Source organism: Equus caballus, chromosome 17 (assembly GCF_041296265.1).
Source record: "Equus caballus isolate H_3958 breed thoroughbred chromosome 17, TB-T2T, whole genome shotgun sequence".
Taxonomy (NCBI): domain Eukaryota; kingdom Metazoa; phylum Chordata; class Mammalia; order Perissodactyla; family Equidae; genus Equus; species Equus caballus.
This window is the reverse complement of record NC_091700.1, coordinates 88,640,609-88,665,803: the sequence shown is the minus strand read 5'-3', so window position 1 is coordinate 88,665,803 and position 25,195 is coordinate 88,640,609. Positions and strand designations below refer to the sequence as shown.

Genomic DNA, 25,195 nt, shown 5'->3' with positions numbered 1-25,195 from the left:
AGTTTGTTATTCATTTCCAAACTGCAGAGTGAGTGGAGTTTGTGTGCCAGTGAGTCTCTGTGTGTTTGTTTGGGTTTTTGTTTTGATTGTAGGGGAATGTTTTTACCTCATTTTTCTTCTTTCTTTCCCAAGTAGGTGACAGTTTTCTGTGTATGGATATCTAGAGCAAATTTCGAATGTTTAATTGGGGAAGGCATGAGATTTTTGGTAGTGGCCTTCTCTGCTGTGTCTTGCCACCTGCAAGCCGCCACAGCTCCTCTACCAAGCTCCCAGAAAGATGAGCTTGGAAATCTAGCGCTAGCTTTGGAAAAGCTGGCTCCTAATCTTGTGAACTGAAAATATCCGCAGATTGCATTCCAGGGTCTCGTAAAGAAGGGCACTCAGATGTTTCTTTTATGTTCAAATCCATGTCCTGCTGGTGTTTTCAAGTCTGTGTTTAGAACTGAGTGCTGCATCTTAAGAAGGACATAACAGGAGAAAATTCAGAGAAGGGCTATTAAAAGGACTGGTACATATTTATAACCTAAAGTTGGTAGGTAGGAACCCCTTCTATGTACATTCTCCCCCAGAGCCTTAACTCAGACCAAGTCAGCTGACTTTTATAAATCTGATTTTAGGGGGTCAGGTGGTGTCGGGTATTGAAGGCAGGCAGAGCCCTGAGTGTTTTAGCCACTCCTGAAAAGTGGACATCATTGTCTTGTTTTTGGTTTCCCTTTTCTACTAACTGGAGTAGGATTTCACCAGTTCTTCTTTGCCAAATTAATAAATGAGGGAATGTTGATGGTTTCTGGGAACTTGGTTGCAAGCGAGTTGAAGCTGAATTTCTGTTTTCACTTTTCACCTTTAGATTTCAACCACCTTTTAGAATGGGCTGTTGTGTTACGGAAGGATACAGGCCACTGTCCAAATCATACTCTCTCGTGACCAGTGTTGTAAAACAAGTGGAAACTCTGATAGTTTCTGCAGATGTGTGTTTATCTGAAAAATGCTGGGTGCTGTCCAAAGGCAAAGCAGGCAGTAATGGTCTCAGTTTTAAAAACAACCTCTAGCTGCACCAGAACTTTAAAACCTTTTTCATTTTTGTAATTTCTGATCACTCTCTGTTAAAAGAGAAATATTAAAAAAAGAGAGAAAAACGTTTTAGGACTGCTTACATTGCCTGTCCTGCAACCCCAGACATGTAGGACTTGGCTGGTAGTAGGCAATTAGAGAAGTCAGGAGAAGGCCAGATGATTTTGAAACAAGCAAGAGAGTTCATTGTTTAAGAATTCCTTCTATTGGGAAATTAATTTAAAAAGAGCAACTTAAAACTATTTTTGCTTTTCTTTATAAGAGTTGTTTTGTTATCCTCTCCTTGGCCACCTTCCAGCGTGTGTGTGTGTGTGTGTGTTCTTAAGCTGCTCCTATGAACCTTGTTCCAGGACACACCCACCCTCTGAGCCCATGAACAAGATTAATGAGTTGGAAAGATTGTTGGAGGAACTCAGGGACCTGCTACACTAGGTTTTGAAAGAATATTTAGGCCATTTATTTCCAAAACATACAATGTATAAGCTTCTGGTGCCAAACTCTGAGTTTGGGTTAGGTCTTTTTATCACAAAAGTAAAAGGGAGAGTCGATGCATATCTTTGACTTCCTATCCACCCTATTATCTGTGGTTAGATGATTTATATAGCAAAACTGTGATTCTAAGCTTGCTTTCCCTTATCCCGCTTTCTCTCCTCTCCTCATCCCCCAGGGACATTGTGACTATTCTTCCTCTACTTCCCCACTCACTGTGTGTTTGGGATTGAAAACTAATTTTGATAATAGCCCTAAAGATCTGGTTGCTCAGATCCATAGGCAAATATAGATGGCCTTGGATTGTCCACCATGATGGACGACAGTCTGCCCCTTTTCTTCTGATATAGTAATGGAGGGTGATCTGAATGATGTAGAAGAGTTTGTGTGCTCAGAGTTTAAGTTGGATTATTAGCAGCCTTGTAACTGCCCTTTAGAAGGGGTTGCTCTTACTGTATTGGGTAGGAGATAGATTGAGAAGAGCCTAGTTGGGTGGGGAGTTAAGGAATTGGTCTAGAAGAAGGAGGTGCTGGCCAAGACCATGCTCCCTGAACCACGAGTCTTCTTCCTTTATGGATTTCACCAAGTCTCTTGGGTCAGAAACTTTTAAAATATTTTGGCAACTTGACTTGGAACTCTGCCTATGTGATTCAGATGGAAACCAAGGCCAGGAGTGCTGTAAGTGTACTCGAGGGTAAAAAGGGCGCTCATCACAGAATTGGTGACAGGTTTTTTCCATTTGTCTGTCTGCCTGGACAAATGATCAGCTCTTAGTTGATGCCCAGAGAGTTAGCACAGTTTGAACCACAAAGATGGGATGGTTTCTACCTTCAAGGGCTTCTGTTTCATTTAGTGAGGTGAGACATATATGCGAAGTTACCCTGACCTTGTCCTACCCTCTATGGCTTTTCTCTGTGATGCATCCCCTCACCCCTTCCCTCTGGCTCCACCGTCAACCCAGGTCCCGACTTAGCTATTCTTATCTGTGACTCACTCATAGAGGGCCAAGCAAGTGCAGAGGAAAAGTGGCGCAGGATGTCAGGTTGGGCACTATGGTGTAACTTTTACCACCATCTGGGATGTTTCTGGGGTTTGCAGTACATCTTGGAAAAGCACACAGGTCTCCTCCTCACAGACTGAGAAACTCCTCAGGACTTAAGCAAAGAGGATTCTGGGGATTTAGCAGGGATTTGTCCTGTTGGCAGAGGGTGGGCTGGGCCAGTACCACACCTGGGCAGAGCAAACTCCTCCCTAACTTTGAGGTTGGAAAGCAGCATGCTTCCCACAAAGAAGTGTTTTCTATAAGAGTGATGCACAAAATCTGGAGTATTCCTGACCACCCAGGACTTAACGTCTCGTCCTGATGAGCTGTGAATCAGCGATGAACAGAGACAGGGAAAGTGAATTCCCATGAAGAAACAGTGGAGGCTGAGCACGGCAAACCCTAGAGAAGAGTGTGAGGGCAGAGAGGTGGACCCTGTGGATGCAGTGAGGGGGGAAGTGTTGAGAGAATGCCGAAGGTGGTCAGACGAGTTGGTTTTGAAGACAAAGATTATTTCACGGATCTGCTTTGACTTCAGGTGTGGCAAATAGGAATCTAGTGCTCAGCTAGGAGACATGTTACCAAAGCTGTTGAGAGAGGTCTTTACAGAGTTTTTTAGGCAAAGCAACTCTCAGGTGAGGGGCTCAAGCATGACTGAGAAGGTTAAATAAAGGGCTTTATTTAGAAATTTGAACCAAAACGGTGAATTCTTTTATCCCAAGTTTTCATATCGTTCCTGTTTGGGGGTGGGGATGGGGAACCATGCCTAACTAACAAGTGGAAAGTGTGAAATCAACTATTGGGGCCTCAGCTAAGAGGTTTCACTATCTGTTCCTTAAAGTTACTGAGATATATGGCCCCTTGGGCAGCACAGGCAGGCGCCCCTCATTAAGCAGGTGTGTTCTAGAGTGAGTGCCTTGTACGGGCCTCTTCCTGTTCAGAGGCTGTGGAAAGGGGAACACCCATCTTTTCTTGTTTTCTTTCTGTTAAAACAGCTGAGAATGAGTACAGATTGGTCCTAGCACAGATGGAGCTTCTTTGGGTTTCAGAACACTCAGACATTTTTTTATGGAATGCTTGTGCTGTTTGCTTTACCACTGGCAGAGTAACTTAATTTCAAGTTATTATTATAATAAAACAAAAATTTACGTAGGAAATTAGGCAGGGTGGTCACGGTCATCTTTCTGTAACACCACATCCTATGACAAGTGTGGACAGACCTTAGCCAGCTTGCTTAATTTTTCCTGAGCTACCCTTTCCTTGTGTGTAAAGGAAGGTTTGGATTAGATTATCCCTTTCAGGCCTGAAATTCTTTGATTTGGAAATTGGTTATTGGAATATGTATAGATCATCAAGAAACTATAAAGCATAGTCCAGTTGGAATATGAGGTATAAATATATGAAAGTTAAATAACTATGTAATGTTAGTCTTGATCTTGACTCAAGATGACTCTAGAGTTATAACATAAGGCAGCTAATGGTGAATTGCCGTTAGTACTCAGGATCTGGAAAGATGTGTGACCATTCTCATAGTTGTATTGGTTTGCACCATGGATGCATTGTGGGTAAGAAGGAGGGTTAGTGGTAATTACTAGTAGCATATGTGTTACTGAGGGCTCCATCTTTGGCCAGCGTCCTCTTCTTAGGTGATGCCATTCACTTTCATTGTTTTAGCCACCACCTGCCTATATGTGGTCTCCCAACATCTGATCTGAAGCTCTGTTCTCATCCCCATTCACATATGGCCATGTGTCATTTTCTGCTTGAAACTCTTTAATGACTTCCCATTTAACCCAGGCTAAAACACGCAGTCCTTAATACGCCTATCAGCATGCTCTGCACTCTGCTCACCCCACCAGGTTCAGCATGTGCTATTCTCCCCGGGACCACTGCCCAGAAACCACGTGGGCCACCTTTCAGGTCCCAAAAGGGGCAACTCTTTTGTGTCTCTTTACATGTGCTGTCCTCCCTGCCCTCAACTTGTGCTACCTCAGCCATTCTTTATTTGACTTTCTCTCTTACTTCTAGCCACAGCTCAAGAGTATCTTCCTCAGGGAAGGCTTATTTGAGCCCAGACTAGTTAAGCATCTTCTACTTTTCTTTCAGTGTACTTACCACAGTTCTAAATAAACTAGTGATTGTGTTGCTACTTGCTTACTGAAAGATTCCACTGTGACCTCTAGGTATGCTTGTAGAATCCCTGGACAGTCAACTTGTCTTCTTGTACCCCTTTGTCCCAGCCCACTTGCTGGCATATATGATGAACCTCTGTAATGTTATCCCTTCAAATAGTATCCTGACATTAGCTTTACATGAGTGAATGATGTAATAGTATGTCTACAGAGACCTTCCTGGGAAAAGGTGTTTCTGTTGAGGTGGGACTTGGTGTCCTCAATGGCCTGAGGACCTGCACATAGACCCCAACGGTTGAGAATGGTTGACCATCTAGCAGGTAGACTTTCAACAGCATGATTCAGATCCTAGTGTTGTTTTTTTTTCCTATGTGTATGTTCTTTAGAATGCTTGAGTCATTTACACAATTTCTTGTTTGTAAAATGTTACTAACCATCCCTCACTTCCTACAGTTTTTTACTTGTTTCCAATTTAAAGTGAACAGGAACATAAAACTTAGTGTTTAATATTATTAGGCTTTTAGAATGTACTATTCTAAAATGTAATAATTATGTATTTTTGATACAGAAAGTTAGTTATCATATGTAAGGCCTAAGTTTTTGCTAAGCATGTTCCTAATTTTTTTTCCAGAAGTCATATAAAAGAATATATGGAAAGAAAAGGGAAGAAGAGCTACCACTTTATGTACAGAAAGAAAAGACATTATCTTAGGAGCACAATTGAGAGGAAGGAACAAAGACAATGAATTAATTGATCTTGATCAGGGATGTAATTGTAAATATTTATATGTATATATAATCTATATACTTACATATATGACTATGTATAAGTAACATGATGATATATGTAAAATTATAATTATATAATTATAGGATAAATACGCTGAATTCTTTGGACATATATTCCCTTGTTGGAGAGTAAGATTTATATATTTGAGGATAGGATTGATACATCCTTTGATAGAATTGGTGCAGAGTTTCTTGGTTTTAGCTCTATTAACATTTTGGGCTGGATATTCTATTTTGTGCGGGGCTGTCTTGTACATTGTAGGATGTTTAACAGAATCCCTGACGTCTACCCACTAGATGCCAGTAGCAAGCCCCTCCTTGCACAAGTCATGACAACCAAAAATGTCTCCAGATATTGCCATGTGTCCCCTGGAGGAGGGCAAAATCGCAAAATTGATACCTCAGGTTAAATCAGTAGTCTGAAGGGTGAGTGCCCAAAACAAGCCCAAGATAGGCAGGACAGGGTGCTTGTCTAATCAGCCTTCCCATCCTAGGAGATGGTATGCATGCCTGAGCTTCTGTTGGGACACATACCAACAGCCCTTCACCTGCAGTAGATATTTCATTCTGGACTTTTCTGAAGTAAATAAGTCTAGTTCATTGATTTTTCTGAAGCACCAATCTAATTCTTAATTTTTCCTTTTTTTTTTTTAAAGATTTTATTTTTCCTTTTTCTCCTAAAGCCCCCCGGTACATAGTTGTGGGTCCCTCTAGTTGTGGCATGTGGGACGCCACCCCAGCATGTCTTGATGAGAGGTGCCATGTCCACGCCCAGGATCTGAACCAGCGAAACCCTGAGCCGCCAAAGCAGAGTGCGAGAACTTAACCACTCGGAGAACTTAACCACTCGGCCACGGGGCAGCCCCTAATTATTCTTTAAGAGCCAACTCAAACCAGCTTTGCAAGGAGGAGCTAAGTGGTCACCCGTCAGCTCCTGTAAGCATTTGATTGCCTCCCTCCCAGGTTCTCAAATACTGGACCTCAGACCATGACAAAGCTTTTTGAACTGTGCAGAAATGAGAAAAATAAGGAAAATATAGTGACCTCTTAAAGATTTAAAAGCTTTAAAAAAAAATTCTAAGATTGCCATTCCTAGTTTCAAGTATGTTTTCACGTGTATGTTTTAATACCCTTTTTTTCCCCCTTTTCTTTCTCCCTGAAGCCCCCCAGTACGTAGTCGTATATTCTAGTTATAGGTCCTTCTGGTTGTGCTATGTGGGATGCCGCCTCAGCGTGTCCTGATGAGCGGTGCCATGTCCACGCCCAGGATCCGAACCGGTGAAATCCTGGGCACCGAAACAGAACGCACGAAATTAACCACTCGGCCACGGGGCCAGCCCCATTAATAGCCTTTCTTTATGAAACGATGGTGGTGATTAATGTTATTTGGTTTTGTTTGTTTGGGTTTTGTGTTTTAGTATTATTACTTGGCAAAATAAATGTTGGAAACCTATGACAGTTTCCCCATAAAAATAAGTTGATAACATACGTGAAAGTTTGACAACGCTGTATGTGAATGAAAGATATCAAAAAGGTATCTTCTCATATTGCAGCTTGATGATGTTAAGGTATATCACTGAAAGTAATATCATAAATTTTTTTCTTTGAGGTAAAACCAGTTTACTCCCTTGAATTTTTGACATAAACAAATTCCATGTATTATTCATTTAATTCTAACTACAGTGAGAGAAAACATTTAATAAACTTTTTTTAAGAGACTATTTTGATCACTTTTTTCCCTTGTAAATGATCACAGAGGGACCATTAGATTTCTATTTGGAGCAAAGAACATATTTAGCTCAAACAGAACTTCCTCCTTGGATCGTTAGAAAGAAAAAGACTTACTAAACATTTTCCCCCAGGATTCATTTGCATACAGTACAGATAGCATGCCTGTTTCAGCATCTTGCACCTAGCAACCTATTTTCACCATTTAGTTGTTATGTTACCTGTATGTATAAACACTTATACTAGGGATGGAAATTTAGTGTGGTCACAAATGAGGCTATGATTTCATAGAATATTGTTCACAGTGATTTTAGAGGTTATCTAGTCCACCACCCTATTTTATAGCTACTCAGAAGGCACTAATGTGGTTTTTAATCCAGTTGAGTGAATTGGGAACTGCTTTTTTTTTTGGTCTGTCCTGAGTAGTGGGAAGGAGGGTACTCAGAATTGTACTACTGGAAAGGATTCCTGATGAAGTCATGTTGTTCCTCATAGTCCTTGCTTCCATCTCTCTTCCGTCCTGCTGTTTGTCAGTTCTGGTTGCTTCTCTCCAGGACAATTAGCCATTTGTATCCACCAGTTTGAGTCGTACCTAGTTAAAGAAATAGACGTTCTTTGCATGTGGATTATATACCTTTTCCTAGGAACAAATTTTTAAAATTTCTACATCTAATCTCCTAAAAGCTTCTGTGAAGTAGATTGAAGGCAAATGTTATTCTGCTTATAGCACAAACACAGCAGTTACACAGCAGTTAAATTGTTTCCCAGGTTTTCTCAGGTCACATAATGAGATTATAATAAATGAGTAGTTGATCCAAGAATTGTGATCCACACTTGGTCCATAATGGTTAAATTACCATATTGTACCCCTGTCATTTTCCCAGGAATTTTGTAGTAATTGGAGTATTAGCCGATACTCGTATGTACTTTAGAGTAATTTTTGTACATGTGAGGAAGATTGACCCTGAGCTAACATCTATTGCCAGTCTTCCTCTTTTTGCTTGAGGAAGATTGTCGCTAACATTTGTGCCAATCTTTGTATATTTTGTATGTTGGTTGCTCCCACAACATGGCTTGACCAGCACTGTGTAGGTCCGCACCCAGCATCTGAACCCGCTTCCAATGTGGAGCATGCTAACTCTATCACTATACCACCAGGCCAGCCCCTAGAGTAATTATTTTTATTATTGCATATGCTGTGGGAAGGAAAGCTCTGTTTTAAAGTTCTCATTGAGGAGCAGAATTCAAACTTCTGACTGCTGAATACAAGTCTCTACCTTTCTGGCTTTTTCTTTAGCCTCCGTGATGCTTCTTCACTGGAAGTCTTGCTTTTCCCCAACACACCATGCTCTTCCAACCCTCCAAACCTTTCTATATGTGTAGTTCTTTCCTTTGAATGCCTTTTCTTCTCTTCACTGCTTAACAAAGTCTTCCTCCTCCTTTAAGACTAGTTTTTAAGGTGCGCTCCTTAGACTAGCAGCACCAGCAGCCCCTGGAAGCTTGTTAGAGATGCAGATTCTCAGCTGCGCTGCAGACTACTGCACTGGAGGGATTGGGGGAAGGGAGAGGGACGGCAGCTCAGACAAGGACTACGGGGAGGCCTGGCGCTCTTAAAGGGCCAGCACTCACACAGACGTCCCTAGCTGCATCATCCTAGAGAGGATTAGAAGAGGGCCCAGCAGTCTTGTTTTAACAAGCTCTCTAACTGCTTCCGACACAATGGAGTTTGAGAACCACCACGTTTAGGTGCCTTTCATGTGGCACCTCATCTCTGAAGCTTATCCTGAGAATTCTTGAGCAAGTGGTCATCCCTCTTGTTGAGGCACTTTTTCTTAGTGTATTAATTAGTCAGGGTAGGCTAACTCTGTAACCAAATGGCAGGAGCATAACGCTATCAGTGTATTTCTCACCTGTGACAAGATCCCATTGGATCTGCCATGTGATGACTCAGGAATCTAGTTTCCTCACAGCCATGCCTTCTCCCTTGCCCAGGGCATCCTCAGAACCTCCTGTGGAATCTCTGCTTTCAGCTGCCCCACGAGGAGAGAGAGAGCTGGGATGATTGTGCATCTTGTTTTCTAACTCACCTAGACTCTGCTACCTCATTTTTCTTGTATTTCTTTGGCCAAAATCCAATCACATAGTTTCAACCCCACTGCCAAGGAGATTGGGAAATGTAGTCTTTCTGTCTGTCCAGGAAGAAGAAACAGGATTGGGGAGCATCTAGCTCAGCACTGTCCAATAAAATATAATGTCAGGGGCCAGCCTGGTGGTGTAGTGGTTAAGATTGCATGCTCCGCTTTGGCAGCCTGGGATTCATGGGTTCACGTCCTGGGTATGGACCTACACTAGTCACTGGCCGTGCTTTGGTAGTGACCCACATACAAAGTAGAGGAAGATGAGCACAGATGTTAGCTCAAGGACGGTCTTCCTTAAGCAAAGAGAGGAGGATTGATGGTGAATGTTAGCTCAGGGCTAATCTTCCTTTAAAAAAAAAAGTAAAAAGAAACAGATGAAATTAATTTAAATAATGTATTCTATTTAATCCAGAATATTGAAAGTATTATTCAACATGTAATCAAGAAAAAATTATGAATAAGATATTTTACATTCTTTTTTCATACAAAGCCTTTGAAATCAGTGTGCATTTTACACTTAGAGCTTATCTCAGTTCGACTAGCCAAATGTCAAGTGCTCAATAGCCCCTGATAACTAGTGGCTGCCATATTGGATAACCAGGTCTAGCCACTCCCTGCCACAGTTGGTATTGAAATTACTCCTTTACCTCCCTCCGTTTTACTCCCCCTTGGACTGTGTGTTCCTTACCTCTCAGTCCTTGCATGGTGCCCTGTGGTTACAAAATGCTTGCTGAGCATTTACAATAGCCAAGACGTGGAAGCAACCTAAGTGCCCATCAACTGATGATTGGATAAAGAAGATATGGTATATATACACAATGGAATACTATTCAGCATAAAAAAGGATAAAATTGTCCCATTCACAACAACACGGATGGACCTTGAGGGTATTATGTTAAGTGAAATAAGCCAGATAGAGAAAGATGAACTCTGTATGACTCCACTCATAGGTGGAAGTATAGACAAAGAGAACTGATCGGTGGTTACCAGGGGAAAGGGGGGTTGGGGGAGGGCGCAAAGGGTGAAGTGGTGCACCTACAACATGACTAACAATAATGTACAACTGAAATGTCACAAGGTTATAAACTATCATAATCTTAAAAAAAGTTAAAAAAAAAAGAAATGCTGTCTGAGTGAGCAGGCAGGGGAGTTAATGCATGAATCAGCTCATTTGTGAATGGAATAATGTGTAAATACGTAGGGCATTCCACTTGGTACTTTTGACTACTTTAATGAAAATTCCTAAGAAATTCTCCTTTGTGATAAGTGCTGGGTCCCACAGAGTCAGACAAAATGACTGTCAAAATAGAAGGATAAAGTGAGCCCAATTAACCGTCATGCTAATATGTATCACTGAATTGTGGAAAGTTTGAGCTGAAAAGAACTTGACCATCATATAGTTTGGTGTCCCCATTTGACAATCATGTGTCCCCAGGATGAGTCTTGGAGGTGGCATATCAGCTCTGGGAAGCTGGATCTGCTAACATTTTTGGTTGATTTAACTCTATTGCAATAAAGCTAGAAGTTCTCTGTTTCCCCCCCAAATTAATGAACACATAGTACGTGCTGCAGTTATTTCAAAATGAGATGTTGGGGAAAGTGTTAACGTAGTCTCAATTTTAAAATGCTGCCAAACAAAACTTAAGATTTTTTATTTTATTATCTTTTCTTTAAGCCTTAAATCAGAGACTAGGAAAGCTCATGAAAGTTATGTCAATCTAATGTTCACGGTGAGTAAGAGTGTCTGTTTAAATGGAAAATAATAGTATAATAAATGTAATATTGGATAGTGGTATTTTTTTCATTACTGGCCTAATTGCAGTGACTTGTGGAGGATGCATATGGAGGATGTAACTTTGGCATCTTATTCCTCTGATGGCGGGGAGAAAGGAAATCCTTAGAAGTGTATGTTACCTTTTCTAAACAGATTGCTTCATTGCTTTTAGTGAGCAACCATCAGGGTCACAAATTCGAACTTGAATGAGAGCTAGCAACTCAGCTGGCAAACAAGTAAGGTGTTTGTGCAGGGATTCTGTGCAAAAAAACCCTAAAGTTGGTTTTGTTCTATATTCTCTTTAGGAAAGTATATTGTTAAGCAAGAGTTTCAGTATGTGACCACACAATTAAAAATATTTGAGAGATGTATGTGAAGCTTGTCCTGCTCTGTGGGTCCTTTCTTATTGGCTCGAAATTGAAAGGCATTTTATTTTGGCAGGGGTAGGGGGAAAAGGAGTGAGGAAGGTGGGTGAAGGATAATTCTGGTGAAAGAACCTACCCACAAGGTTGTGTTTTCCCAAAATTTAAGCTAAATAGAAATGATCAGTCAGTAATGAGTTGAAATCTGCCATAACGTTTTCAATAAGGCTAAGGTGGTGCATTCCATCCTGTGGAGGCCTGGGTTCAGTTCCCTGTCTTGGAGCCACACCACTCGTCTGTCATTAGCCATGCTGTGGCAGCAGCTCACATAGAAGAACTAGAAGGACTTCCTTGGGAAGGAAAAAAAAAGTTGATTTTATCTTTATGATAATGTAAAAATAACCTCATTAATCAGTTTAAAGTTGTTATGCCATGTAACAGCTCTGTGACCTTGGACTAGTTCTGTGACCTTGGACTAATTCCCTAACCTCTGTGCCTCACTTTCCTCATCTGTGAAATAAGAGTCCCTGTCTCAAGGCTGGTGGAGGAATAAATACACTGTCGTATCACAGCGCCTGGCAGAGGGTAATCCTGTGCTGAGTGGAGCACTACTGGAGCCTGAGGCGAAAAAAATCAGTAAAGGGGCCGGCGCCGTGGTGTAGTGGCTAAGTTTGCGTGCTCCACTTTGGCAGCCCAGAGTTTGCAGATTCGGATCCTGGGTGTGGACCTAAACCACTCATCAGCCATGCTATGATGGCGACACACATACAAAATAGAGGAAGATTGGCACAGATGTTAACTCAGGGACAATCTTCCTTACCAAAAATCAGTAAGACTGATCCTATCTTTATTTCAAGTTTTGATTTGTTTATCCTACCTGCTTTTGCTATTAATTTTGAATTTTATTTGAGTATTTCATTAACTTTTATCTTGATTAATGAGTTTTCAACGCTCTCTTAAATTCTGTTCCTGAATTGAGCGCTTCACTCACCTCACCCCAGTCCCTGTGCTAGAGGAAGCACTGTATGCATTAGCTACTTTGTGGACATTATTTCTTAAAATTTCCAAAATAGTAATTAATGCCTTTAAAAAATGTATTTAGTTTAAAGTAGTTCATGCTTATTAAGGAAAGTTGAAAAAAATATAGTTAAGTAGAAAGCAGAGAAAATAAAAACCTTTGTTCCATATTTCAGACACAATCACTATTAACATTAAATTGCAGTTTTCATTGCTTGTTACCTTCCATCCTAATATTTTCAGGCCTTAGAAAACTCTCCAGTATTCTTTGTGACTGTCTTAAGGAGCTATATATTCAAAAGAGAGATAAAATTGTGTCTGAAATATAACTTAAAATATTCTGATCTATTTAATTACTATGTTTAAGATTAATTTTGAAACATAGCTGCCAAGTATAGTAAGCTATGTGAACTTAGGATAAGTTATCTAATTTATAAGAACAACAGTTTCTATAAAAAAAATAGTGTTGTTATTGTAGGAGTTAAATCGAACTTAATTAAATGAGGATGTATGTCAAGTGCCTAGCACACAGTAGGGACTTGGGAAATGGTTTCCTTACCCACCTCTGCCATATCCCACACCATTCATTCTCTTTCCTTTCCTCTCTCCTTCTATATTGAAATTCCTGTGTGACACTTACCAAAAAATAAAGTATTGACTTCTAGATTTAGGTCTTGGCAAGCATAAATGGAAGCGTGTGCCTGGAGAGTTTCTAAATGCTTTATGTAACATTGGAAGCCTCATTTATTTTGTGTTTATTTAACATGCAACTTTTGAATTGACAGAGGGCCTTTAAGACCTGGCCCCTCTTTGTGGAAGGACCAGTGGAATATCCATAACTACCGGTGTTCCAGTTTTCAGAGCTCGCTTAAACATCACCCTCTCTCTTTTAACCACACTTTTTTCCTGGAAGAGCTTTTTTTCCCTTCTTTGAGAGGGGAAAGCTGAAGCCATTTGTTTTGCGTGTATAATGCTTTAGAAATGTAACAGAAGTAACCTGGGACTTTGAGCAACTTTAGTAAAGGGCCAGGGTAGCTGCTGCTCCATCACCCTCACTACCACCATCGCCACTGGTTTCTAAGTTATATGATGTGTGTATTTTGGTTTTGGCAGTAAAGAGAAGGGAAGCTTTGATGGCTTTCCTTGATGTTGGCCCTTTGCACCTACTGTGTTTATATCTCCGACTCTGGTTACTTTTTTTTTTTTTTTTAAAGATTTTATTTTTCCTTTTTCTCCCAAAGTCCCCTGGTATATAGTTGTGAATTTTTATTTGTGGGTCCTTCTAGTTGTAGCATGTGGGATGCCACCTCAGCATGGCTTGATGAGCGGTGCCATGTCCATGCCCAGGATTTGAACTGGTGAAAACCTGGTCTTCAGAAGCAGAGCGCGTGAACTTAACCACTCAGCCATGGGGCTGGCCTCATTTATAAGTTGTTTTTTTTTGAGGAAGATTAGCCCTGAGCTAACATCTGCTGCCAATCCTCCTCTTTTTGCTGAGGAACCCTGGCCCTGAGCTAACATCCATGCCCATTTTCCTCTACTTTATATGTGGGACGCCTAGCACAGCATGGCGTGCCAAGCGGTGCCATGTCTGCACCCGGGATCCAAACTGGCGAACCCCAGGCCGCTGAGAAGCAGAACGTGCGCGCTTAACCGCTGAGCCACCCGGCTGGCCCCTCTGATCACCTTTGTTTGTTACATATCTGTGAAGAAATTCATTTAGTTTAGTTACGTATTTTTACAAGCACTTGGGAGGAAGTTTGACTTGTTAGGATATGTCGTCCAGGAATAACGTATGAGCCTCCTAAAGCTGTCGGGCTTTGTTTTCTATTCTTTGTCAGTCTCTTAATTTCACATAGGAAATCAGTCACAATGAGCTTGGAAGAAGTGGAAGGCCCTCATTTTGGCAGCAGGATGAGAAGGGATACATCATCTTTGCTGCTGATGAGTTTATCTTATGGAAGGGACATAATCTACCACTTTCTAACAGAGGGGACTTCCCAATTACTGTTAGGGAACCGGTATTATTGTAAATGATCACTGTCTTTTAAATGCAAGCTAAATTAGGCCGGAAGTGCTAGGGGAGACTCCACAACTCACTTTGTGAAGTTTCCTCATGTGGACTTCTGCCTTGCAGCCTGGGGGGGGTTTCCTTTTTGCAGAAGTAGGTGTCCAGCATTTGCTTGAGGCCAGTCCACTCTCCTCTCCCCATATTAGGTAGCTGATGGCCATGAACTGTGACACCTGGGAGTAATCAGAGCCATGTGACCTCTGCCAGCTTGTCCCATCTCTATCATCTGTAAACCAAGATGGCCTACTGGCTTTGCACCTTATAAACACTGCTGGAACTTGCTTTAAGTTAATTTAACATGCACAGATAAAGATTTTTATAAAACTGATAAACTTGGAGGGTGGTTATTTGTGTTTTTCATTAGGTTGCTTTGGGAGGTGGATATGGGGAGAAGTGAAAGAATGAACATTTGTCTTCTGTTTATAATTGCACAAGCCATTTTATTTAGAAAGAAAAACTTTAGTCCTTTAAAAAAAAGTTTTGATTGTTTTTTTCACCAAGCATACATTCTCTGGCCCTTAACCTCAATATTTGTCATGTAGTGAGGAAAGTTAGGTTAGAAAATTGTACTTCATGTGAACTCCTATGAGACTTGGGTCTCTGATAAATCAAACCAAGGTGAAGCGGTTTCATCGTTTACTCTATAGGCAAACAATTAAGCGTTGTCTACTGTGTACATTGTACCTAACACACACACATACACACACACATACACACTCTTTCACTCCTCTGCCCCCTCCATTGTACCTAACACACACACACACACACACTCTCTCTCTCACACACACTCTTTCGTTCCCCCCCGCCCCCTGCATTCTTAAAGCTGACGAGGGGAGAGAAAACATGCTGGCATAGTCCAGTCAAGGTTGAGGCTCTGCGGCAGGCTGGGCTTTGGGAACTCAGGCCAGGAGTTTCGTTTCCTGAGAAAAATCCCAGGCACATTATGTTTTTTTTGGCTTTGTAAATTTCCATCTCTAAAACAAACCGTTGACACTGCTTGCTGAATTATTATTATTGTGATTAAAATAAATTGACAGTTCACAGAAAAGCTATTGTTGTCCAGAGTGTAAGGCTCTGTATCCAGACTGAGGGGATCCTGAGCGTCCAGTAAATTCATTCAAGAAATGTGTTTTGAGCACCTACCCTGTTTTGGGACCTGGGAATAGAGCAGTGAACAAAATAGACAACAATCTCTGCCCTCATAGAACTTTTTTTTTTAATTGGAATTAGACAGACATTAAACAAATAAAAGTAGAACATAGAATGCTAGATGGGGATGGGGCTATGGGAAAGTGGAAGCAGGGAAAGGGGATGTCGTGAGTGGGGCTGCCTTTACTGAGAAGCTTCCTCAACATTCTTGGCTGCAGGCAGTGTTCTTCCACATGGTGGGACATGACCATTATCCACTTGGGTCTAGGAATGTCCAAAATCTAGCGAGGATTATAATGGTGGGCATTCTGATCCCTGTTTTCCAGATGAGGGACTGGGGCCTCCAGAGTGGTGAAGTCACTGTCCTAAATTCACACAGCCAGTACTGCACAGTGGTCTTTAGCAATGGAAGGACTCTCCCCGTCTTAGTTTCCTCCTCTGAAAACAGAGCCTTCCTTAGGGCCTGTCCCTTGCTGTCCCAGCGCTGTGGGCTTACCCTCGAGCTGTGTAGAGAGGGCAGCAGGCCTCCCCCTGACACCCTTCTTCACCAACGGAACAGCCTGTAGTTCTTGTCGTCTGCCAGCCTCTCAGCTCTGCCCCTGCTTCGTTGGAAATGAGGATCTGACACAGTTAGAAATATATCCACTTTTGCACTCTTTGTGTTCTTCTTTTGTATGTAGTAGAGCAATGTGATTTTGAAATGTTTATATCATTCCATTGGAGTGGTTTGTTTTCCCCCAAATGTCATCAATAAGGGAAGTTTTAATAGTTGATATTATAGACATATATAGTTGGAAAGATCTTTTGGTGTAAGTCCTTCATTTTATAGGTGAAGTCTGTGGGACCCAGAGAGGTGAAGTGACTTTTCTAATATCACACATCTGTTGAGTGGTGTAGTGGGAGCTAAAACCTCTATGTGAGCTTTTTCTATACCATTATCTTGTAATACAGCGTATTCATTTATTTATGACTATAGAAGTGAGAAGTGCTTTTGAAGAACATTTGAAAACAAAAGAGTTTAGGAAAAAAAGTCACTAATAGTCTCACATACCAGAGGTAATCAGCCACATTTTGGTTGTGGTGGTGTTTTTTTTTCAGTCTTGTATGTATGTATAATTGTGGGCATTTTCTCAAGTATCAGTAAGAGTTCTCAAAAAACGTAATTTTTATTGGTTGTATTATTTGCCCTCTTTTGGAGGTATATTTAATGGCCTTGGGTTCTCCACTGGGCATCAGGCTTTGTGTAATGACCCATTTCCTGACTTGGCCATCCATCAACAAATGAGTAGACTGCAGCTGTTGACACTGCTGATTGCCATCTAATGGTTTGTTTATTTAACTGGTGCCTGGTGCTTAAATAGCTGTTATCTCTACTTAAATAGAATTTGAACCTGCTGAAGTGAAGAGCTTTGTTTCTTAAGAGTTTGGTTGGCTCTCCAGCTCATCTCTCTGGACCTCAGTGTCCTTGTTCTGTGAGTGGAGAATCTCTCCTTGATCCCTTCTCTAAGAACCGGATAAGCTCCAGGGGCCTTTCCTTGGAAAAATCCCAGGCACACAAAATTTTGAATGTAGTCTTAGAGGGTTCATGGACGGCTTTCCCCCGGAGTTCAGCCTTGGATTCCAGGCTAAGAAACACTAGACTAGATGATGAGGCATATTCCATTTCTGTGATTATTTGATTAAATCTCTAATGGCAAAAATAGTTGAGGTGAGCATCAGACTGCCTTTTTTAAAATATATATTAACTCTTCTAAGAGGCCCCAAGGGTCTGATGTAGAAATCCTCTCTCCTCTCCCACCTCTACCTACCCCACGTCTATTCTGTCTTTTTGTCACTGTATCCCTCCTCTGCTGTAACTGACTGTTATCACTTTGCTCCCTGCATCTGTTGCCTTTAATCCTGTCCTGTTCTCTGTTTTGCTGCTTCTTGTGCCTTCTATCTCCCATATTTTTGTTTTTCTCAGAAGGGCAGATCGTGTTCCTGACACCTTTTCTTTTCTTTGGCCAGCAAGCTGATGAGTAACAATACACTGTGGAAAATCTTTAGTCATTTGCTCCGTTTTTCAGTTTTTCATAATAATTTTTACTTAGTAGTTCAAATTTACCCAGAACAAGAGAAAAGGAATGATTACTTTGGGGACTTAAATATAAATATGTATATATATAATATGTATAGTTATTTAATACTTAGATATAAATATATCTAGATATATATCTCCACTATCAGAGGGGAAGGGGCTAGGGAGAGGGTGACAAGGATAAAGGGGCACATTTGAATGGTGACAGATGGCAACTAGACTTGTGGTGGTGAACACAATGTAGGCTATACAGAAGTCAAAATATAATGAAGTACACATAAAATTTATATAATGTTATAAACCACTGTTACCTCAATAAAAAAATAAAGAGAAAAAAGATGTATATATATCTCTAATACATATTTAAGTCTCTTCTCTAAAGTATGTGTTTGTATATATATGCTTTATATGTTTAAATATACTTTATATATACTTTAAAGATATATATATAATTGAAAGCCTCTACTCCAAAATATATATACATTTTTTGCCTTTAAAGTTGATTGTTATATTTTAAATATCCTTCTGATGTGCTAAGAGCCCCTAAACAGAGAGTGAAACGTTCCATTAATTTGAAATAATTGATATATATTCCTTGTACAGTTATTATATAGTTATTAGCTACAGCAAAATGCGCTTTCAAATTTTATATAGTTCGTTTCTTAAAACAAGTTTATTTGCACTTCTTAAAGGTTCAGTTGTATTGTTTCCAAGTGTACCTTTGTGTCAAAAAATGTCTAGCAAGTTTTGCAGAATAACGTTTTTTTAGCTGAGAGGAAAGAACACTTTTTTGTGTGTGTGTGAGGAAGATTCATCCTGAGCTACCATCCATTGCTAATCCTCCTCTGTTTTTGCTTGAGGAAGATTAGCCCCAAGCCAACATCTGTGCCTGTCTTCCTCCACTTTGCATGTGGGATGCCTCCACAGTATGGCTGACGAGTGCCATAGGTCTGCGCCTGGGATCCACATCTGTGAACCTGGGCTGCCAAAGCGGAACACCGGAACTTTTAACCACTTGGCTGTGGGGCTGGCCCAAGAACATTTTAATTATTAGTAAATGGTACTTTGGATTTCAGTTATGAACAGTTGAATGCCTCTGCCTTAATTTGGGCCATTAACAAATGAAAATGTTAGCATGTTTTTACAATTAAATTTCACTTTAGGGCTAAAGATAAGCAGTGACACAAAACTCACGTAAGCATTCGATTCAGCGAATATGTTTTGAGTGCTTGCAGTACCTAAGACACTGGAGACTCACAGATGGCTAAGTACAGTCCCTACCCTCATGAATTTACAGTCTCACTGAAGAGTGTGACATATGCAAACTTAATTAAAGGTAGACTGTGAAAAGCTCCCTGGAGGGTTAACAGACGAGGAGCTAATTAATTCTGGCCAGGAGGATCAAGAAAGTTTCATAGGGAAAGTAGTATTTAAACTGGGTCTTGAGGCATGTGTAGGAGTCCTCTGGGTGAGAGGGTCCTTCAGCTTCTTGCTTTTCAAAATGTAATGGAACTTCATCCTATGGTGGGAGGGGGAAGATGGGAGCTTTAGAGTCTAAAGTTAGCCTCCCTTATGTCGGTGTCATGATCCAATGTACACACCACCAGGATAGATGCAGAGAGGGCTGATGGCCACTCTGAGTTTATTATAACCAGCGTTTCAATATATATACAGCTTACATCTGTTAAACATACACAAAGTGTTCTGGACAAAGTAATTAGCGGATGCCAAGAATTCTTAGTGATTTCTCAAGGAGCCCTCCCTTGGTCTCTGTTTTGATATTATCATGTTTTTGCTGTGCTCGTATATTCTTATCTCAGAACATGCAAGGCCTCCTAGGCAACGGCCCCTCCTGCTCCCGATATCCTGTCTTCACCTGTGCCCTGGGCGGCTGTGCCTGGCTTAGGTTTCCTCCTTCTGGAGATCTTACCCGTCTTTGGCTAACCAGCCATCTCACCTCCAGGTCACAGTTTGTTGGCAAGCCTTTTCCAGTGATTATTAACCCTTCCTGTGTCAGGGGCAGTTACACCTTATAGTAAAAAATTGCCCTTAGAAAATTCCATAAATTTCCTATAAAGTTTTCATGGTTTGTGTACCCAACCTGTCTAACAATTTGTATACATTTTAAATCTAAGAATTGAAACCCACATAGAGAAGTATTCATTCCCATCCTACTTCTGAAGTGTGCCTACTTCCCCACGGGATTTACTCTGTTCTGTTTTAACAGTAAAACTCTATACCCTTAATACATGTTAATAGATGTGTTTGTTATTGTAAGAGTTAAACAAGTTAATGTGTGAAAGAACTTGAGGTTAGATAGTAGTAGATGTTTGTAGGTTTGAATCCAGAGGTCCAGCATCTACCTTGTTCTTTGAAATGTTGTAACAGAAACCCTGGCCACCTACTTCCTGTCCTTCTGAGATGGCATTTCCTCTTGTGGTTGCTCTAACCAGATGTCATTCTAATGTCCTCAGGCATTCATCTCATGAACCCCCTAGAGAAACCACATCCTACTTGGAGGTTTAGGTTCTGGAGGGAAATGCTGTACCATGTGACTCCCCTTGACTATCAGACTTCTAAAGTGTTGGTCTGTCCTAAACGAGCAGAGTAGGACAAGAGCACTTTGCATTGCCTGAGAAATTAGGTAGCGGGAAAGCTGACAGTAGTATCTCCATTCTTCTAAGTCCTGAGAATTTCCTTCTTTCATAAGTTGGACCCACTCGAAGGTGATAGACTAGATGACTGTCTTGTTCCCAGAATTGCTTTCCTTTATCCAAGATTTAAGCATAATGTTCTGAGATGGTGATGAGAAAGCTGTGTGAATTTTGCTGCTGCATTTCCTATACGCATGCTGAGAACCTTGTCTAGTGCATTAATTAAGTCCCCTTTTATGTAAATCTCTGTGTAAGAAACTTTAAAAAAAATTTACTTGTCTTACAGTTTAGTATGTTTTATCCTTTTGATGATATGAATTATAGAACTGATCATGTTTGCCTTCCTGTCCTGCCTACCTGGAAGCTCAGAGCCAATTCAAAGTTTTTTCCTTGATTACAAAAGAAGTATAAATTCTTGGCTAAAATTTGGAAAAATATAGAAGAACTTCAGGAAGATGATGCCTGGCTCATGGCTTGAACACGGGGTGTTCAAGATGACCGTTTGAAGGCAGCTGTCATATCCAAGTAGCAAAGAGGAAAGAACAGTTGATTTTAAATTGCTGAAGCACTTTGTAATGTGTCGTAGCAACAGTTGGTGGAATTGTCGTTTTAGATCGCACAGCCGAAGTCCTGAATTTAAGACTAATGTTACTTTCTTCAGATTGGAATAACAAGATCAACAACAATTAGAGTAGTTACCATTTAATGAACACCTACTATGTACAGGCAGTGTGCTGTGAATGCCATTTTTACCTTTTTGCCTCTTCACTAGTTTGCTTTGATAGGATTAAACTCAGATGCTGCCTTTATCTTTAATTGCTGATCAGTAGCTTTTACATATTTGTACTTTTTAGCAGTTGGCGTAGTTGGAATAGACAACTGATTCAGTGTGCTGTCATGGTTAAGGATGTGTACACTGGATCCATATTGCCACTGCTCACTGTGTGACCTTCTGCACATACGTAACCTCTCTGTGCATCAGTGTCCTCATCTCTAAAATGGGGATAACCATGTTATTGTCTGTAAAATGGGGATGACCCTACTTTGTAGGGTTGTTATGAAGATTAAATAAGTTATTATCTATGCAGGGCTTGGGGCACAGCAAGCACTTACAGTGTTCATAAAATAACCTTTTAAGTTCCTTCTCATTACTTACAGAATGTCAGAGTATTTTGACCCAATAAATAGGATAGCATTTCTCCCCTTAAAGTCCAAAACTTCTGGTAGCTTAATGATGGTGGGGATTTGAGGGAGACTTGGGCTTTTTAGAACTTCTTGAGCCATTTCAAAAGGTTTTCGAGTCGTTGGTTACACTGTACTTCACTACATCTCAGTTTGTTGGTTTAGTGCTTGTGGCTTCATCCGTTCCTGCCTCCTCTGATTCACAGGACGTTTACTAAGTTTCGATATAACTTTTTTAATCCTATATTTATGTAACTCTTTTCTGAGGCTCCTTTTTTTTTCCCTATCCTCTTGTAACTTTACAAAGATTTTTTAAATTCATAGATCATATTACTCTGAAACACTGATTTGGTAGTGTTTTTATTTACCCTAAGAGATTACCCAAGGTTGAGAAATTGGGTAGTTTAAAAAGAATTATTATAGAAACTACTACTTGCTTTTTATGGACTCCTTGAGCCCTTGTGACTCATTCTACAGTTAATATCCACATTCAGAAGGATTCCTGGTGTTTGAGTGACAGAGACTGGAGCCGTCTCGGCCGGCCCTGGTGGGAAGGAGGAGAATGTGCAGACGTAGGTGCCATCTTGGCTTCCCCACCGCCCCCTCTGAGCCCTTCCAGCCTCAGTTACTTCCCCTGGAAAGTGGGAGACTTGTACCTGTATCTTCTATAACGGCTTCTGTATTTCCATGAGTAGTGTACCTATGTACACTGAGTAGTGTCCCTTGTGGTACCTGTTGTTGCTAAGTGACACCTAGTTCCATTATTTACTTACTACTGCTGCTTCTGTTATTACGGTTACTAAATCCTCGCTGATTTCAAGGAAATAAGCAGAGTCACTAACTGGGAGAAGCTCTGCAGCATCCCAGGAAGTGTGGATTAATATTTAATCACACTTTAATGCTCATTTTCCATGTAATGTTTAAAATAAATCCCTTAACACTTCTATTTTAATTTTTCCTAAGAAATGATTTTAAAATGATTTAAAAATTGCTCCACTATTAACATGAGGAAAGGGTAGAAATAGCAGGCGTTTGGGAAAACAAATTTTGGGTGCTATCACCATCAAACCATGGCATGGGGACCCAGCTGCTATCCTGTGCTTTTGTGTAAATCTCTATTAATTATATTAATCTGTCACTTATGATGTCTATTCATCTTGCCTTTCCAGCTTGCTCTGATGCTCCTTGAAGAGAGAGACATTCTGCCTTATATTTTACTATGATCTTCTTTGGTACCTAGTCCTGGGCTCATTACCTACTGGTACTGGCACAGCTGTGGATGAACTGAAAGTAGTATTCTGTTTAATAAAAGTGTTTACCATGATACATGGTATCCTGTGAAAATGTTTGATGACCTTGTCTTTCCGGCATAGAATAGTAGACAAGTTAAGTTTTGCGTCCTGCAGTCTGTTGTGCAGGGGGAAACTCTTTCCTTATACCTACACCCATGAGGTACAGGCTATGGGAACCCTTTGCTGGTTGCTCTTCCCTGCTTTGATCATCAGCCAAGTATTTGGTGTTTAGCCATAACATGAAGGAAAGCATCCAGAAACCGTAAGAATTTTAGAACACCCAGACGACCTAGCTGCTCTTCTGTTCCAGGAGCCTCAGATTTGAAATAATTATGAAGGAGTCTAACCGTGACTGTTTTTTTTAAACACTGCAGTATTTTCCTTTGGGTTGATTTGGCCCACGCCGTGTGGAGCAGACACAATGAGGCTGGTCTTTATCGGAGAGGCAGTACACTGTGTATTGTACAGTTTGGGGTTTGTTTTCCTTTGGCCGGCAAGTGGGAACCTCCCATTTTCCGAGCAGTAGTAACACCCCTGGAGGCTGGCCCTCGCTGGCATGCCCTCCCACCCCACAGGCTCTGCAGACCCAGACAGTGGGGCTGACCACTTGTGCCTAGGAAGCCAGCTTTCTTTTCTTCCTCAGGCCACTGGTATGCGTGTGCCTTGCACGGCCAGGGACTCGCAGCTGTCCCAGTTGCAGACTTTCTGACTTGTGTTTTCAGCTGAGAATGCAGGCTGATAAATGCAGGACAAGTAGTAGAAGTGTCAAAAAGGAGCTTGTGATCGAGTCCCCTCTGCAGTGCAAGGATGCCGCTCAGGGAGAAGTGGAAGCAGAGAGCCCAGGGCCCGTGCTGGTAAGAGGGGCGCCTCCACAGTGTCTCTGTTGTCTTCTCCACGAAGTGCTTTCGTCGTGTGCCCGCCTGGTGCCTTCTTGCCCTCTGCTCGATTTTAAAACTTACTCTGTCTCTTGTGAACTCTCTTCTCTCTCTTTTCCTGTAGCTTGGCTTTGGTTCCACTTTGATTCTTCTTTGTGAGGAAAGATATGTTGACATTTTGTGGGTGAATGTGGTTTCCAGGGGGCTTCTTTGTATAGAACAACTGTTATGTATTGTTCAAAATTATGTCCCACCTAGCTGCAGTGTTGCCAGATGGAAACCCAGGGAGGCACGTTGTAATTGCCTTCCAGAGGGTTGACAAAGTAGTCTTTTGCAAAATGAAAACATTTTTACCTTATGTATTTATGTTATTGTGAAAATTAAGATGACGTTGGGGGTTTTAAGGAACCTAACTTGAAATTACATGTGTTCTCACTCATTTAAACAGGTTTGCCTTGAACACTGTAAGAAATAACCTGAACTTTGAACCAATTGGTAGAAAAGTTTCTATTTTTAACATTAGCTAAACTAATAGTAGTTTGGATAAATTCAAGCACTTTTGTAGACTTTGTAAGGAAGGAATGTGAAAAATGGTTGTGTTGTTATCATCAGTGAGTAGGTTGTGCTTCTCTCTCTCGGAATTTCTTTAGTACAATAAAGGCATATAATTTTTTAAGCAAACTGCAAAAAACCACCAACATGAACTTCAGAGGGGACAATTGAGCCTTTCAAATGATCTGTTAAAGGGATTGTTAAACTAGTACTTAGCGATTATATCTAGTGTTTTTTTTAATATGAAGGTTCAGTTCCTATTATCATAAAATATTTGGTTAATTAACTTAATTTTCAATTAATGTCTTTAAGAATCTGAACTTAAACTTCCCTATAATATATTTGATTTGAATTAACTTGCTATCCTCCGTGACATATGCGACTGGCCATTTATTGCATTGCCTTAAAAATTACATTGCTAACAGTGAACTGAGAAAGTGAAGTGTGATGGGCTTTTTCACTGCAGTTTTTCATCTCAGAGATTTAGGTTTCTCTCCCCCTGCATATTGTTTAGAGATGTTATTCATTATCTTGGATTCCTTTCTTCTAGCACAATAGTTCATTTATCTGTTGTGTAGCTTGAGCCACTTACATGCTGTATAGATTTAACTGGTTAAAGCTCCCAGCTGATGTAACTTTTGATTTCTTGGAGGAAGTTGTGTGGTTTGTGTTCCCCTGTGAATATTCTTAAAAATCTTTTGTCAGTGATTCTCCAGATGTGTAGAAATATTTGTCCAGAGGAATAAATACACTGTAGAAAGATGCTGTGTGATTTTTTTTTAAATCATACAAGTGACTTTT

At 40.7% G+C, this 25,195-nt stretch overlaps 1 protein-coding gene across 46 annotated transcripts in view; it reads left to right on the top strand.

Moving 5' to 3' along the window:
* DOCK9 (dedicator of cytokinesis 9) overlaps positions 1–25,195 on the top strand; it is a 269,635-nt gene that overhangs the window by 75,153 nt on the left and 169,287 nt on the right. For 14 of the 46 annotated variants that reach the window (XM_070239987.1, XM_070239978.1, XM_070239972.1 and 11 more), the window contains exon 1: positions 23,386–23,821. The exons of 30 other annotated variants lie outside the window; for them this stretch is intronic. In XM_070239987.1, the coding sequence (XP_070096088.1) occupies positions 23,696–23,821 (126 nt within the window). In that variant the 5' untranslated portion in view covers positions 23,386–23,695. Of the gene's footprint in view, positions 1–23,284; positions 23,822–25,195 lie in introns of those variants that run through there. 2 more of the 46 variants (XM_070239988.1, XM_070239989.1) reach the window with 2 other exon arrangements.